The sequence below is a fragment of the Emydura macquarii genome, unplaced genomic scaffold, assembly GCF_026122565.2.
Source record: "Emydura macquarii macquarii isolate MOO-44397 ecotype Brisbane River unplaced genomic scaffold, CSIRO-AGI_Emac_v2 contig_1254, whole genome shotgun sequence".
Classification (NCBI taxonomy): Eukaryota; Metazoa; Chordata; order Testudines; family Chelidae; genus Emydura; species Emydura macquarii.
This window is the reverse complement of record NW_027131391.1, coordinates 775,104-793,397: the sequence shown is the minus strand read 5'-3', so window position 1 is coordinate 793,397 and position 18,294 is coordinate 775,104. Positions and strand designations below refer to the sequence as shown.

Below are 18,294 nucleotides of genomic sequence, written 5' to 3'. Positions count from 1 at the left end.
GATACTTAAACTTCATTCAGTAAGATTTAACTTCATTTAACAATATTTGTCAAAGAAATTTCCCTCTTTCACAACCACTATTTTTCCATAGGATCCCTGCTACATTCAGTGCACAGGAAGGACAGTACTCAGGGACTGAGTCAAGATTGTATAGTGAATTAGTTGGCTTTTTGTAGGGCCCTTGCCTCATTTGCTGAGAAAGTGGAAGATGTGTAGCAAATGAGACAGGAAGAGAAAGGATGATCTCATGGTTAAGACAGCTGAACACTACCCTGGAAAATCAGGGTCTATCCCTGACTCTTCCAGAAAATTCCTAAATGATGATGAGCAAGGTTTTCACAGGTAGCCACAGTGTGTTCCTCATTTTCTAGGTATCCATCTTGAGACACCAGGGGTTTACTCTGCAGAAGTACTGAGTGCTTTCAACCACAACTGAGATCAATGGGAGCTCGGCTCTGAATATATAAACTAGTTTGAAAAAAGTCAGGCTCTTGGCTCTCAAAGTTGGCATAAAAAATTAGCAGATACTTTAAAATGGGGGATAATATGAAGTCACCTCACATGAGTCTTGTAAGGACAGTTCTTTACAAACACTAATGAATTTAAGATACTACAATGACAGATGGAGCCCTGCACAAGACAATCCCCCTGCAGGGAAGAATAAGTACCACTATCCTTTGGAGCTCTCAAAAGAACAAATTTACTGAAGCATCTTCACATCCATTCCCAAAAGCTTTACGAAAAATCAACAAAACCTAGCAGTGAACAGTATCGAAGGCTATTTATAATTGAAAGAGACTAGCATGGATGTTTTGCCTGTGCCCACACCATCATTTTGTAATTGAGGATCTCATGGCTATCTCCAGCAAATATCCAAAAATCAGACTAATAGAGGAAAGCCATATTTGAAATTGCAGCAACAGAAGCTGCCTCAGTTACCACCTATGCAGCTATTCCACATCCAAGAGACTGTCCTTGAAGATGGGTCACCTGAATATTTTCAAACAAGCTGAACTTATTTTAAAAGATTCTTAGTAGTGTGAATATTTGTTATAGTAAGTAAAATATTAATTTTCATCATCTTGTAAGGGTGAACAGGAGGATTTGTGCATGGGCTAGTGAATTTTCAGGACTATTTTGCAAGATCTTGTTAAACATTTTTATGGTTACAAAACATTTTCCAGAGGAAATCCTACATGGTAATTATTTTAATTATTTCCTTTACATGTCAGTTAGTTATGACTCACTGAAGGTGAAAATGGAAGCATAGGAAGAGGAACGAATGTGTGACCAGACCTCAGAAACACTCCTAGGCAACAGCTCCCAACCCCGCTGCTTTATTTCACGCTGAATATACCTCTATTACAGCGGTTCTCCATTTTAATGGGGTCACCAGGGCTGGCGTTAGAATTGCTGGGATTTGGGGGTGAAGCCAAAGCCTTAGAGCTTCAACCCTCAGCAGCAGTGCTCAGGCTTTTGGCTTCAGCCCTGGACAGCAGGGCTCAAGTTACAGCCCACCCCCAACCCCACCCCTGCCCAGTGCAGCAGGGCTCAGGCTAAGGTGCCCCTTCCCTGACGGGGGCCGGGGAGGGGGGTGCATGTGTCTGTGGCGTAGTAATTTTTGGTGTCAGAAGGGGGTCGCAGTGCAATGAAGTTTGAGAACCACTGCTCTATTATAACCCCTGCTTGTGTCAAGTCTCATTTTAGTCTAATTGCAACAAGATGAAACTGCCAAACTGTAACTTCAGATGTGACACATGAACCCAATTTCAATAAAACCATTATAATAATGATACACAAATACACAGCAACAGCATTTTTTTTAATTAAGGTAATATGTATGGCTACTTTTATGTCTGAGATGTGTTATGTAGTTCAGAGAAGGAATTGTCACTTGCAGACCACAAAAGGATGGTGAACCTGATGAAAATTATCAATGTTTAAAATGATAAAGCAAATCTTAGAAAAACAGAGACTATGAACTGAGAGGGTATTTTAATACCATCTACTTTCCAATTTCCAGAGTTTTTAAGAAGTTTTAGTTAAATGGCATTCCCTGTTATACAAATATTCTATTTTAATTAAAATTGTTTGCTAAAACTGATACATTTACTTAATGTTATTTTAAATTTCTCTTGAAGATAGTCATCAGCCATTTTTTAAATACCTTTGATAAAACACCACTACAGATTGCAGTGCACAGACAGGGGAAAAAGTTAACCGCATTAGCTCCAAGTTTCCTTGCTCCTGCAGACTGTCTCCCTGTAAATCAGGTGACTACAGAACAAACTAAAAAGTGTAACATACAAACTCTGAGTGATCACCCAACAAGCATGCGAGGCACTTCACAAGCAAAGCCGTTCCCTGCCCTGAATAGTTTATACCCTAAATTCAGACATGAAACGCCACGAGGACCCTAACAAATAAAACAGGACAGGGAAAAGTTAGGCCAAGGATTAAGGAACGAGGCCAGGCGGTTACACTAAGAAACAGTTAAACAACTTGATAGAAACGTTACGATGGTTTGTCATTATTTGCTTCCCACAAGCGACAACGCAGAGAAGTGCAGGACCCACGCAGGCAGCAGCGATTTATTATTTAAATATTGCTCAAACCACAGAGGCCGCCGCGCCGGCCGCTCCCAGGCTGCAAAGCAGCTCGAGGGAGAAAGCAGCGTGGCCAGCCCGCGGCGTGCGTTCGCTGTGGGGAATTAGCCCCCCAGCAAGCCGCTGGGCGGGGAGAGGAGCAGCGGCCTGCTCGCCTGGGCTGGGGGCAGGGCAGGGCAGCCAGCCGCAGAGAGACACAGCCGGGGATGGCGAGGAGAGGGGGACGCGCCGCCCGCGGGGGCTGCCAGCCGGCAGAAAGGAGGCTACGGCCACCCGCAGGGGAAGCGGCTAGTGCCGACCACGGCGGGGGCGGTGGTGGGCCGTGGCAGGAGAGAGGGAGAGCGGGGCGGCCTGCCAGCTCCGGAGAGGCCAATGCGGGAAGCGGCCCCCACGCCCCGGCTGCGGGGGGGGGAGGTGATGTCACGGCTGCCCAGTCAGTCCCCCAGTGCCAGCCCGGGCAGCGGGCAAGCCCAGGCAGCCAGGGCGCGTTTGCGGCCTAGGCTGCCCCGCTCCCGCGTCCTCCTCACGGGGCCCCGTACTCACATCTGGCTGACCAGCTTCTGCCGGAAGGTCGCGCTGCGCCAGTCGCTCTCCTGTCCAGACACGTCCATCTCCGCTGCTGCCGCCACCAGACCCAGCCGCCGCCGCCGCCGCGCTTCCTCCTCCGCCGCTGCCTGACGGTGACGACTCCGACGATCCGCCACAAGCTCGCTAACCCGGAAGTGACATCAACCTCCGGCACAGTCAGGAGGCGCGCGCTACGACTGCGCTGGAAAATGAAGTCTCCTTTAGCCTCGTTTTCGCCCACCGCTCTTCGCCCCCTCCGCCTTCCCCTCCGCCTGTTGGGAACCTGTCCCGCTGCCCGACAGCCTTTCCGAAGTCACGTGGGCCCCCGTTGCATGGTGGGAGATGTAGTTGTGTGTCTAGAAGAGGCTCGGGGTGAGCCTGGCTGCTCAGAGAGCCCCACGTCACGGCCCCAGGGCTACGGAGGCCCCGACTCGTGCAGTGACGAGACAGCTCAGGGCGGCCCTGGCCAGCTGAGGGATGAGCAGAGGTTGCGAAGTGATTTTATTTGGTCTTCGCTCCCTCAAGGGCACACGAGACGTCTGGGCTTTAGCCCCGCAAGCTGCTGCACACAGCTCCTGCCCTGCAGCTGCGGGGCTTCACGCCGATGTAAGGGTTTGCCCAGACAGAGCAGCCTGCAGGAATGGGGCCTTGGTTACGGCCAGCATTAAATCCGGCCCATCGGGTCCATATTTTCTTTCCCCAGAGTCAGAGTGAAGCAGTGCAAGGAATTACCCTGTCCTGCCACTTCTCCACTGGCCTCCTGCATGCCTTCCGAATTAAAGCCTTCATTTAAAAACGTAGTAAAGGGAGACTATTCTGGGTGAGTACCTTGTACCGATTATAGGCTCCTGTCCTGGAAATAATTCACCAAATTCATCGAAACTACTCACATGCTTAAAGTTAAGCACAGGTTTGGTTACAAGTAACATCTCCCTCTCCATGCACTTAGCATCTGTAAGTGCCTGCAGAACCCCAGCCAACACTTCCTCTAACTGCTAGGTTAGAGGGGGAAATATTTGTGTTTGTTTACTTTGTACATTAGATAGCACTGCATATGGTCATTTGCCCCCTTGCTGAATGGAACTGTAGGGCCACCCTGAAGAGACACATCATCAAGAATGGGAAGAGATAAAGGAATAAAGTAATGAATAAATCTGCTAAAGGCACCAGAGGGAGGCAACATGGAGCAGAGGGCTACTACATGGGGCAAGATTATATAGGGCTTTGTGTAAATAAAGAAAGAATTTAAATAGAATGAAGTAAGAGATAGGTAGCTAATGGAAAAATTCAAGCAACACCGAGTGATGGGATAAGAAGTTTACTTCGGCAGTATCATTTTTAAACAGGCTACAGGAGGAAAAGGTGAAAGACATGAAGGCCAGACAAGCCAGTAACAGAAACTAAGGCTAGAGGGGGACAAACCAGGTACCCCTCAGAGAGATTCAAAGAGAAGGATAATTAAAATTATTTCCTTCACAGGGCTTTTACATCTATAATTCATTTAATTGAAAAGTGACAATGAAAGCATAAGGAAAGAACAAAAGATGACCTAAAAATTCAGAAACATTCCTAGGGAGCATCTTTCAGTGGTATATTTCTGGTTCCATGCGCTGCTCCTTTTCATTGTAAAAAATCTAGTTCCAGTTGATTCAAACAGAATCAGGATGAAATTTAGAACCAGTTTAAAGTGTGTGGAACAATCATCCCAGTCTTAGTAGACCTACTGTACTCTGATACCAAAGTACAGTGACAAATGTTCTGAGACAAGCGGCCATGCCTGTTGCATTTGTAATAATGTGGCACAGACAGCCCCTGCATCCTACAAACAGAAAACCATACAAAGCTTTGTAGTGGGATTTCTCTCACTCAAATAAGACACTATGCCAGTGTTTCTCAGTTATATTTCGCCGCAGCACCCTTGCACGGCCATGCGATGCCCTCCACCGACAAGTCCAGGAAATCTTCCCCTTTTCGGCAGCGCGGTGTAGGCTGGTTTTGGCGGTGCGCTCTGTAAGCAGTTTTCGGCAGCGCAATCAGCTGTTTGGCGGTGCGTTCACATCTGTTCGGCGGGCGCCATCTGCTGTTCGGCAGCACGCGATTTGTGTTGATTTCGGCGGTGCGGTTCCTCTTTTTCGCGGAACCCTTCAACTCAGCCCGCAGAACCTTCCGCAGAACACTATTTGAGAAACATTGCACTATACAATTGATCTCTTCTGAGGCAGTAGAGTGGGACATGGCACAACTAGGAACCTTTAGCTAGGGATATATTTGATATGGGAAATATCAACCAAATTGCTCTCACTTTGCTGGTCATTCACATAGCAGCACCAGCAGCACATTTAGGAGTAAGGCAGCTCTGGCTAGGACCAGTCACTGTAGCATCTAGGGCTTGAGATGTTTCAGTCAATGAGACAGACAGAAACTAATACAAGTGATGAGGCAGTCAAAATCACAGAGATGAAACTGGTTAGCACATCTTTACAAGACAGTGGTCATTGCTCCACTCTGCTGAATGTAGCATTGGAGTGGGCCCACTTCAGGCCTGTAGGTTGGATGCTCTAGTCCAGCAGCAGCATGGACTCTATGGGTTCCCTGAGGGATAGAAGGACAGAGCAAGGCTTGTGTGCTCCTATGTTCCCAAGTGCCTGTTTCTTAGAACTATGAACCCCTAGACACAAGCTGTCATTTCCCTCATTCCGTAAGGGGTTTCTTATGTTCTACTGACATTATTTTCTTAATAAACTATTTTAATTACTCAATTATGTGGCAATTACTTACATTCAGACTAATGGACTGATCCTGAAAAGTGTGACTTTTTATGAGGAATCATAAAACCATAGGGTTAGAAGGAACCGCAAAGATCATTGAGTAACTGCCTGCTAAAATGCAGGATTTGTGTCCAAGACAGATAGCTATCCAGCCTCTTTTTTTAAAACCTCCAGTGAAGGAGATTCCATGACTTCGCTAAGCCCTTGGTTCCATTGTCCTACTGTTCTTATAGTTGGGAAATTTTTCCTGAGATTTAAGCTAAATCTGCTATGCTGTAATCTGAACCCGTTGCCTCTTGTGCCACCCTTGGTGGCAGGAGAAACATTTTTCTCTATCTGTTTTAGTGCAGCCTTTCAAGTATTTGAAGAATGCCATCTAGTCCCATCCACCCCTCCCCCCCCAAAAAATCACCTCATTTCCAAACTGGTTATATCAGGCAATAGCCATTCCTCCTCTCCCCAACACAGGATTACAATTAAACATTCCAAATACAATTCAAGCTGTGTCATCTTATTACACTTCCTATTCAAGTGACTGACTTGGTGAAAATAAAATGACTTCTCAGGATTAAACATACAACTCCTCACCCATGAGATGTGTGTGCGAATGTGATCTTTTAAACAGCAAGGTTATTTAAACTTAGGCCTGTTTTAGATATTTGAGGAACTATAGATGCTGTTTTCAGATGGCCTCAATGAATACTACCTTACTGCTCCCCTGCCATGTGCTGCAGTTAAAAAAAAAGAAAAAAGTGCAAGAATGCTGAGGTAGAGGCATTCCTCTACCAGAATGAAAAGCAAAACAAAACAAGAGAGATTTGATGCTTATGCAGGATAGTTGTTGTGACTTGTTTTATTCACTTCAGGAAGCTGATATGCAGTTGGCGATAACCCAGTAGTCTTACTGACTTCAAGGTTTAACATTGACAGGCTTGCTGGCTAGCTAGCAGTTACTTGTTTGTAGATGCTAAACCTTAGATGTTGCACGGTATCAGACTGGCAAATCAGAATGGGGCACTTTTCTTCCAAGGTCACTGGACTCAAATGTAGTCCGATTATATAACCTTTATGCAATTTCAGACCTCCACAGATCCAAAAATACAACCAGTCAGTAAATCAGCAGATCTATAGGTACTCTAAAATACTTGAGCTCTTGTCAGTCCACAGGCACTCAACAATCCTAAGTAGTCCTAGTTCAAAAATAAATTTTAAAAAAGGATCCAACTTTTGACTAGCTTTGTAACTGAAACAAAAGGAAAACACCAATCATATAGTCACTCAGCCATGCCCAGAGAGGGAGTTTCTGTTCTATCAACAGATGTTTATAACTTCCCCTTTAAATTTCAGTACTCAGCAGCTTAACTTTGAACAACATTTTCGACACAAGGTCTGGGTAAACTAATTTAGGAGGAAAAAACCTTGACCAAAAATTTACAATTTTGGGGTTAAATTTTTACATGCAGGCCTATTTGCCTCAAAGGTACTAAGCATCTGCCATCGACTGCAGTTAAAAAGATTTGCAGATGCTCAGCATTAGAGTCATAGATTTCAAGGCCAGAAGGGATGATTGTGATTAACTTGTCTGACCTCCTTTTATCACACAGGCCTTAGAACTTCCCCAAAGTAATTGCTAGAGCAGAGCTTTTAGAAAAATGTCCAATCTTAATTTTAAAATTGTCAGTGATGGAGAATCCACCACAACCCTTGGTAAATTGTTCCAATGGTTAATTACACTCACTGTTAAAAATGTATGTATGTCTTATTTCCCATCTGAATTTGTCTAGCTTCAACTTCCAGACACTGCATTGTTTTATACCTTTCTCTACTGGATTGAAGAGCCCATCATCATTTGTTCCTCATGTAGTATGCAATGTAGTTGTAGCCATGTCAGTCCCAGGATATTAGAGAGACTAGGTAGGAGAGGTAATATCTTATTTGACCAACTTCTGTTGGTGAGAAAGACAAGCTTTCAAGCCACACCAAGGTCTTCTTCAGGTCTGGAAAAGGTTCTCCTAGCTTCACAACAAAATGCAAGATGAAAGAGACCATTTAGCATAAGTAGTTAGCCCAAATTGTAAGGGACCATTCAAGGTTTAGTGGCATGTTACACTTCTGCAATCATAGGTCAGAGGAGGTTAGAGGGTTACAGACTGTTATAATAAGCCATAAATCCAGTGTCATGTAGATACTAATAGATTTATCGAGTCAACCCTTAACCGTCTCTTTGTTAAACTACACAGATTGAGTTTCTTGAGTCTATCACTATAAGGCACATTTTCTAATCATTTAATCATTCTTGTAGCTTTTCTCTGAACCCTCTCCAATCTATCATCATTGTTTTTGAATTGTTGGCACCAGAATCGGGCACAGTATTCCAACACTGGTCATACCAGTGCTAAATACAGAGATAACATAACCTTTCTACTCCTACTCAAGATTCCCCTGTTTATGCAACCAAAGACTGCATTAGCCCTTTTGGCCAGAACATTTCACTGGGAGCACCATGCCAACCTTCTCCTCTCCCCCCCAATTCTTTTTCAAAGTCATTGCTTCACAGGATAGAGTCCCCCACTCTGTATATATGGCCTACATTCTTTGTTCCTATATGTACATATTTTTTGCTTGTACCCTGTTTAGTAATCAATCCCGATTGCTCTGAATCAGTGATCTGGCCTTTTCATTATTTACCACTCCCTCGATTTAGGTCATCAGCCAGTTTTGTCAGTAATGATTTTATGTTTTCTTTCAGGTCATTGATAAAAAATGAGAAATCGCATAAGGCCAAGAAGAGATCCCTGCAGGACAACTAGAAACACACCCATTCAATGATGATTCCCCATTTAGTTATATTTTGAAAATTAACAGTTAGCCAGCTTTTAATGTATTCAATGTGTACCACATTCATTTTATATCTTTCTAGTTTTAGTCAAAATATCAGATTTGGTCCTATGGCCAGTCAGATTCTGGAGTTGTTGCATAGCTGACTGATGTATCTTTTGAAGTTGGGATGGAGAAAAACATTATGAGCATGTAAGATATTGCAGTATGGAGCCCTCTCCAATAAGCAAGACTTGTTGTCTCACCCCAATTCCTTCTAAAGGAAAAAAGATAAATGGGTGTAATTGTTTTATAGTATCCACACTGATAGGAACTGAGTAAAAGTTAGTGCATTTACCCATCAGAACTCCCAGTTTCCTGAAATTTATGTATTTAAAACTACATTTGTTGTTCATTTTATCATGGCACTGCCTGTTACTATCGTAAGGAAGTGAGACATGAATGTGATATTTAGTTAGATTGCCTTTGCACATCAGCATGTTCATAGCACAAAGGTTTCACCCTGAGCTTTCACCAGTCTAATTATTTCTCACAGGGGTGTTGGGTTGAGAATGTTATGTTCCCTATTCCTTGGGTAAAATCCTCAGTTTGGGCATTCTGTTAATTCAGTGAAATGTTTACGCTGACCGCCATTTTGAAATGGCAAAAGAACAATTAGGACTCCATCTTGGAGGTCTTCTTCCCCAGTGTTTCCCGCCCTTTCTGGGAAAAAGGCGGGAAAGGTAAGGTGGAAAGGAGTGTGATCTTCCTGGCAACAGGACTCTATAAATTGTAGCGATCCAGTCAGCTCGGTGCTGTCCGCCCTAGAGGCAGCAAGGTGTCATCACATGCAGGAGTCGCGGGGAGAAGAAGAGAAGCCTCTAGGAAGAACATCTCGGATAGCCCCCCCACACAAGAAGATCAACATACCTACCGGCAGCGGTTCCTGAGTCCATCAGCAGATCCTGAGCTCCTGGCTCATCATCCTGGGAGTCGTGAACAACACCCAGGAGGGTGAAGAAAAACCTTGAGTAGTTCTTATTAACTTTGGGCCTGGGTAGTTTAGGTTTAAGTTGGGAAAGAATCTGGAGTTAAGCTCCACCTTGTTAAATCCCCGAGTGACCCCTCGTTTGTTATTTGCCCCCTGAATAAATTGTTCCTTGTTTTGCTTTAGTCTGAGTTTTGGTATTTACCCACCTGACTACTCCGACGATAGATGCGAAGCGGGACCTAGACACTTACTTTTTTAATTGTTGGTGGGAGGGTTAGGTGTCTCCCATAGAATCCCGTTCATTTTCTTCAACAGGGTGACCCCAATAACCCTGCCAGTCCCAAGTCTCCCCAAACCTGTCTCCCGTGCGGTATCCAGACCCTCTTACTGGACATTCACAGAAGTAACACCAGTTTGCTGTGCCCTACCCCACCCTCCCAAGAGCCAGTACACATAACAGCTTGCAGCTGAGCTGTGATTATACACTCCACCCCAATACACAGCATGGAGACATGGTTTGTAGTAAAACTAAGAATAGGTTTATTAACAAAACATAGATTGTTATTTCAAGCAACTGTGAGATATGAAAGTTACAATCAAAGCAAAAACATGCTTTCTAGCATCCAAAAACTTAATTCTAGTAATATATAACTTTACCTAAGAGTTTCTTACTTATATCACGGTGTCAACATTCTCCAGCCCGCACTGTTCCATTGTTTGCCTTTGAAGCTCTTCTGATGGGCTCTGATGGGAACTGTATCCTCAGTTGGAGGAGTCCAGACCCAAACAAGGGAAACAAATGTTAAGTATATCTTGGACGTTTTACTATGAGAAAGAAATATTTAAAGGCAAATCCTCCCTTTCCCCACCTGATTCAGATCCTATTGACAAGAAGCAAGATCCCTGCCAAGAGCAATCAAGAGATCTAGGAAGTATATTGTATTTTCTTCAACATCCTTTCAACTCAGAAAGGGAATCTGCACTGAAAGCTTGAACTGATAAAACATGCTGAATATTTGCTCTGTTGAGTAGCTGCAGAGACACCGGATATACCTTGAGGGGGCCACCCCAGAGGTTCCTGAAGCCTGTTCTCCAGGGAGTCTCTGCTGCTCCAGTAGTCAAAGTCCATTCATCCCAACCCCTCATGCTTCAGTTTCTGAAAGAGGGATCATTATGGATCTTTCAGAGGCAAACCAACTTCTATATGTCAGCACAGAACCTTAGCAATATGTGCCCTCCTCCCTCTTCTCCTTGAGGCTGTATATCAAAGTGGCTGTAACAGGCTGCTGACAGGCAACCACGAGGTTCCAAGCCTTATCCACACATCTATATTGCAGGACATGCATGAAATTCATACACCACTGAGACTACAAGGAAGGTGGTGGGGGGCAAATCCAGCCACTTCCCCCTGGAGAGTCCAATTCCTGACATGGGCATTTGTTACATAGGTTTAACAATGATCAACACCAACCAGCAGTATCAGAGAGGGGAATCAAAAGAGTACACCAAGAGATGCCCATAATGGAAGAGCACAAGGGACTCACTAGTCCATACCAAAGAGTGCATTAGTAAGGATTGAAACTGCCCTTCTTTGCTGCAAGAGGAGTGTTCCAGCAGCGACCTCCATCCCTCTTTACGCATGCCATCAACAACACTGGCCTAACAAATTCTTCTTTAGAAGAAAAAGAGGTTCTTATCTTTGGCCAAGGCCTCCACTTTCTTGTGTATGTTCTCGTATTTTCTAGACCAGGTACACATGTTGCTGCATTCTGTTGTACAGATGAATGTACATACATGGCAATTTAGACAGTTACTCCTAATAAACCATGCAGACTCAGGCAGATCTCTATCAGTTATACTCATTTAACATCCTGAAGTTTTTCTTTGCAGTTGTAATAGCTAGAGAGTTTGTTTGAAACTGATGAAGAATTGAAAGGTCTCTGTACAATACCTGGTTAAACCTTTGTTTCCCAACTCAGAGAAGGGCACATCCCACCCACTGGGAAATTCTATCCTAACCCATCAATGTCAGCAGAACAGTGCTGTGGAGAAGTTTCATTCTGGTGTAATCTAATGTTTTTCTGTTCATTGATAAAACAAAATAAAACAAATAAGTGTAGCTCAACCACTTTGTCTACAGAACATTCTGGTTGTGGTGGCACTGGAGAGAGACAAGGGTCTAGAAGAAGGCAAGAAGAACCTCATCACCTTCACGTACATTAAAAAGTTTCAAGGTTGGCCTTGTGGCAGCTCACTGTGGGGACAGAAGCTCACAACCAGCAGTGGGTCTCTCTCTTTGGTTTGATAGAGGTCAGGCTTTTCATAGGTACCATCAGGACAAATGCTGCTTACTATCTGATTACCAATGATAAAGCAACTGCCACCATGTGGACTACCTGCCTGTAGACAAAGAAGGGTCATTTCCCTTTCCTGGCTACAGGTGGCAGTAACTGTGGTCATTTAGAGTGTTGATTGACCAAAAGGTAGAAAACTGATAGTGAGAAGAAAGAGGGGAGATTCTAAGAGTTGTCTACTGGCTCTTCAGTTCTAGCTAGATGCTGTAAGGGAGACTGAATGTTCACAAACCTGTGGAAACACTCATGGGAATGTCGCATGAAACAGGTAGATTCAAGCAGCCCAGGAAGCAGTGCTTTAATCTCCAACTCTTTTCAGTGAAAATGCCTATCACGATAACAAATATATACAAGGGTTCATGGTGGATAAAATTCAATTTTATTTTTTTTTAAAGAATCAAAAAACTCAAGATTTTTTTAAATTTAAATCAGATTTTTTTTAAATAATCAATAAAATACTAAATTTATCTCATTTAAAGAATAACAGTTACAATTAAATCTCATCACAAAGATGTTAAACCTATACTTACATGTCTCATAAAAATGAATTAATGGCTCTAGTCTGTCTAGCCTAACTACCAGCTCTTGCTTCTTGAAAGTTCTGGGCTTTCAGTTTCTGTTTCTCAGCAGACTAAAGTCACACGTGCAAAGAAAGACATTGGATTGTTGTTGTTCTGTGCTTATGTGGTGGTGGAGCTGGGCCCAGCAAGGTAGAGAAGTTAGTTAAGACACTGTCTTAAACACAGAGAGACAAAGGAGGGAGGCAGAGTAGAAAGGAACAGTGGAGTGGACTGGAAAGAAAAAGGGGAGACATTATTCAGCACACACACAGCTTCCTATAATCCCCCACACTTTTGCCACAGAAAAACTGTCATGGTTTCTGGGCATAAGAGAAACCCTATTTGGGAATATTTTGAAGAAATTCCTTCCCTGGGTAAAAAAGGAAAATGTGTCAAGTGTAAGCAGTGCAAGAAGGAGATGCAGGGCCTAGTTGCAAGAATGAAACATCATAATGAAAACTACTTACTGGGAGAAAATTAAGTGGATGAAGATGTGGATATGTCTAAAGAACAATGTGGATCAACTGTTAGTAACTTAAATAATTCACATTGCAATATATCATTCTTCAAGACTTTCTCTCTATGCCTTTTAATATAAGTGTGATTTAACAAGTACATTACTAAGCTATTTGCTATGTTGGATGTTGCTAGAAAAAAAAGTTTAGTTTAGCTAATCCTTATGGCTTGTTTAAATAGGTAACTAGGTTTAGAATCTATCACCCAAGTATATGGTGCAGAAAGCTGCAGTAAGAGAAATCTAGAGTTACCAGTTGCCAGTGGGTGTCACTTTCTTATTTTAGATTACATAATACATGCCCCTTATTTTGTAACATCATGGCCACAGAACATAATGGTGATGCCATAAGTCTAGTCCCTATTTTACTTCAGCATAACTCAGCTTTCCCAAGGGAACCCCATCCTATACTTGTTTTCTCAAAAAACAGAAGTGCCAGTGAGTTCTATGGGGCTTACTCCAAAATTAAGTGCACTCTAAGTGCAGTCAGTCTTGCTTTTTTGGTAATTTGGAATCGGATCATCCTTGCTGAAAAAATTGTAAATGATTAACTGAATAATAGAGTGAGAACTGGGAAGAACGACTATTCAAAATCATTTTAAAATTTTGTTTCAGGATCCCATTTAAGCATAAGAGACTTTGACTGTGACTGTCTATCTGCAACAACTTCAGAGTCATCCTTTGGTACTTTTAAGCAGCAGTGCTGCAACTAAACGTATTTCAGACAACGAAGTATCAGTAGCAAGCAAAAGATTTCAATCATCCAGTAAAACCACCACCATGGATGGGTTTGTAGTAAGGACCAGCAAATACCAACAAGTCACCATAGATGAAAACATTGCTCGGATCATTTTTGCCATAAATTCTCCTTTTCGCATTGTTAACAATAAACACTTCATTGACATGGCTGAGTCCTTACAGCCAGGCTACACTCCATCTGGCAGAGCAGACATTGGTGGAAGGTTGCTAGATACAGTGTATGAGAAGGAACTTGAACAGTGTGCAAGAAATAATGGGGGGAAATTTGCCAGTTTAAGCCTTGGTGGGTGGAGCAATGTACACAATGATCCAGTAATACATGCCAGTGTGACAACAGAAGCTGGGGTTGCATTATCTTTCAGAGACAATAGATACATTGGGAAATGCCCATACAACAGAATATTTAAAACAAATGGCAGTGAAAGCTGTAATAAACGGTGAACAAAAATTCAACTATCACATGTGCAGTTTTGTCACAGACAATGCTGCAAACATGGCAAAGATGAAAAGATATTTAGAAGAAGAAACAGAAGAATGCTCCTTAATAACATATGGTTGCAGTGCCAACTTAATGCACCTTTTAGCCAAAGACATAAGTATGTCTTCTCCAGGAATAAAAGAAAGTGTTGTGGAAGTCACAAAATAGTTCTGTAACAACTATTTTGCTTCAGCTTCACTGAACAGAGCAGGAAGATCCAAACTAATTTTCCCTCAAGATGTTCGATGGAATTCTGTGGTTGATTGTTTTGAACAATTTATTAAGAAGTGGCCTATTCTCATAAAACTTTGTGAAGAAACCCGTGATAAAAATAGATGGAAATATCCCATCCAAAGTATCTAACATTGGATTAAAGAGAAATGTAGAGAATATGCTCAGTATACAGAAACCTATATTCATAGCCTTAAACAAACTTCAGAGAAACTGTTGCTACATTACTGATGCTGTTGAAATTTGGAAGGCACTTCAATAGACATTGAAGAAATAAATACCTCATCAGAAAAGTTAAACTGCAGGCAATAAAAAGACAAATGGATCAAGCACTAACTCCACCTCAGTTTCTTGCGAACATTCTCAACCCGATATAAAGGTAGATGCCTAACTTCTGAAGAAGATGCTGCTGCCATGGCATGGGAATCTCAAAATCACTCCTCAGTTATGACAGTCATAATAAATTTCAGGGCTGGAACAGAACCGTTTAAACAGTACATGTTTACTGATGATATTTGAACAAACTCACTCCCCTGAATTGGTGGAAATCATTAGCCAGACACCGTGAAACAGAGTTCCTTCAGTTGCTAAACCAACTTTTCATAGCAGTAGCTGCCTCTGCAGGCACAGAGAGAATATTTTCATTGTTTGGTATTATTCACTCAAAGCTAAGAAATTGACTGGGAGTTGAAAAAGCAGGAAAACTTGTATTTGTTTCAGTCTATGAATAAAAATGACAGTGGGAGTAGGGAAGATGAGAGCTCAATGTAGAAGTTTTAAGGACAGCGTACATTTAGTATTGTGATGACTTGTCTGTTAGAGTTACTAACATTTGAAAATTAAAAAAAAGAAAAGAAAAGAAAAAAGAGTTTAAGGACAGCCGTCATCTGGCAACTCAGGAGACTGCTGCAATTGCAAATGTGAAACATTTATGTAACATTTAAGGTTTAGTTTAATAAAATAGAAGTGCTATTGTGTTTGTGTGTGATTTAGTTCTTACCATTCCTAATGTACTGCTGCTGCATCAGCAGCTTGAAACAGGTAATGAGCATTATGTACTATTTCCTAAATTAATAAAAATCAAGTTATCTAAAAAATTACACAAAGTATACCCTCCTAGATGTTGTAAAATACTGTACTGAGCTGTCAATTAACATGTTTTAGTGATCAGATTTGCACCATTGTTTAAGAAATATGTGAAGAAGTATCAGTGGGAAACTTGATTTAAATCAGTGGGTTTCTCTTGGTGATTTAAATCACAATTGATTTAAATCAATCCACCCTGCAAGGATTACTTACAAATGTCTCAGAAATGGATAATAAGTCTGGCCATAAGAGAGAGACATTTCTCCTAAAGTAAGAGCCAAGATGTAGCGTAGCAGAAAATGATGAAACAATATACTCCATGACTCACCATTTCCCTTCTTCACATTGCCATCCCCTCAGCATAACGCGGTGTCACTTCCTCACCACCGGGTTGAAGGGCTTTTCATAATAGCTCATTTGTAGACCGTGATCCGCTCAGGAACTGACAAGGACAGGGCATGTATCTAATAAAAAGGTGACTAACTGTACAGGGCCAGAAGAGAAATAGCAAGTGCAAAGCTGAAGGGATAAACAACTGCCAGTACAGCCACACTCTATCAATTCTGTGCATACATTCACATACTAATAAACAATTAATTTTCTGCTTATCTCATCCTAACTATTCATACTGATTCAAGGTACCTCTTTCTGTCTGAAGTTTTAAACAATATACTCCATGACTCACCATTTCCCTTCTTCACATTGCCATCCCCTCAGCATAACACGGTGTCATTTCCTCACCGCCACTGAGTTGAAGGGCTGAGCTCTTGATCAAAAGTTTCATGCAATTTACTTCATGTGTGTCTTTTAGAGGAGACCTGATAAAGCCCAGGCCTGTATTCCACAGGGTAGAAAGCCTGTGGTATTTTTTGGTGAGAATAGGTATTTTATTGCAGTGTTTTGACCCAAAAGTTCATCTTTCACCATTACTGTGTAGGATGCTGTGCAATATCCCAGAGGACTATACTGCAAAGGTTTTTTGAAGATGGGGGATGGACTGGTTCCCTCCCTGTGGAGGAGAAGGTAGGGTTGGCTGCTTCCAAACAACCCAGTCCTGGAGGAGGGAGGGACGGCAGGGAGCCCTGGGATGGCTGCCCCCACCACAGGGAAAAGCCAACTGATTCCCCCCACACTCCCGCAGGCACAGAGGAGGGGACGAGAGGCCAGCTGCCCCAGAGGGGAAAAGAGACAGGAACTGCTCCCCCCACCTGGAGGAGGCACAGAGGGGCGGTTGCTGCCTGAGGGAAGATAGAGCCCAGTGGGGCTCACTGAGCAGGAGAAGGGATATCCCAGAGGCCCAGCCAGCCCTCCTGTCCCAGGGAGTGAGGAAGCCTTATTTGCCCTGGCTTCGTCCCTGCAGGGCCCCCATACTCACATACTGAGGCCCCTCTTCCAGCTGAGTCCAGCCCAGTTCCGCTCCACCACTGTCTATGTCTAACTGGGAACTAAAACCTTAACCTAGCTGGGCTGTGTCCCCACATAGCTGGCGGGGAAACCTACCTACTAGCTTTGTGGGGGAAGGGGAGGGAGGGGAGGTCGCCTTTATGGGGTCCCAGTGCATCCTGGGAAAGGTAGTCTGGCTGCTTTCACCTGAACCCCTTAGTGCATTGTGGGAAGGGTAGTTCTGTGTTTGGGATCTTGGTCCGCCTGGTGCGTTCAGACTTGGCCATTCTAATGAGGCTGCCCATGAGGTGCCAGGTAGTGGCACATAAGACTGATGACATGCATTTAGTGAGTGACATAATTGATGAAGCTAGATGCACTAAGGAGCAAAATATATAGGTTAGTTTTGGGCCCTGATCTCACAACTCGATCTGGAATGGACACCTGCACCTGTGTAGAGCCCAGTTGTCTTTAGAGTCATCACACATGGAGAAGCTGGCAGGATGGGGGATTCTAATACATAAAGTTAATGGTTTCAATATTTGCTTTCCCAGGAGTCGGATTGAACCAGTTCAGGACATTGTACCACCCTGACACTTCTCTGTTGGCTTCACAGGCTTTTGCAGAATTAAAAAACAGTTTAAAGAAATAAGGGTTATTATCAACTTGTAAACCACATTTCTATCTGAACGTTTGTATCTACTGTGGTTATAGGTAACAGCTGAGGTTTTCACAGAAGCTTCTTTGAAAATCACAGACAATACTGTAAACACACATGCTTATCTTTACTCGTGTGAATTAGTCACACTGAGCATCATGTGTTTTCATGCCTGTGGTCTAAGATTCTTATAACTGAAAAACATTAGAAGAAAACATTTTATTCTGTGTATTTTCTTTGTGCATTGGGCACCACTGTCTGTGTTGTCATTTTCACTGTTTCCACTTCATAGAAAGTGTGTCAGTCAATTTCTCCTTTGCTAGAGACTCAGTAGATCAAGGCACAACCCCAAAAGTGGGAGAAGGGAGGGGTAAAGTGAAAGATTGGTAAAGGATGTATGTGAGAGGAAATGGGAGCAGAGATTTATGTGAGGCAACATTATGCAGGGCCTTATGTAGATTATGCAGGTGAGGAAGACAAAGAACTTGAATATGAAGCTGTAAGAGGAAGGAAGATAACGAA

General features: G+C 42.9%; 1 protein-coding gene across 4 annotated transcripts in view; it reads right to left on the bottom strand.

Annotated features, from left to right (window-relative positions):
* The window catches only part of MED15 (mediator complex subunit 15), a 35,305-nt gene extending 31,933 nt beyond the window's left edge, over positions 1–3,372 (bottom strand). For 2 of the 4 annotated variants that reach the window (XR_010920204.1, XR_010920205.1), the window contains exon 1: positions 3,150–3,372. Coding sequence is in view for 2 of the 4 variants with exons in the window: in XM_067549989.1 (XP_067406090.1) it covers positions 3,150–3,217 (68 nt within the window). In the remaining 2 variants the exon portion in view is untranslated. The remainder of the gene's footprint in view (positions 1–3,149) is intronic. The other 2 variants (XM_067549989.1, XM_067549990.1) reach the window with 1 other exon arrangement.
* Between the last annotated feature and the right edge of the window lie 14,922 nt (positions 3,373–18,294).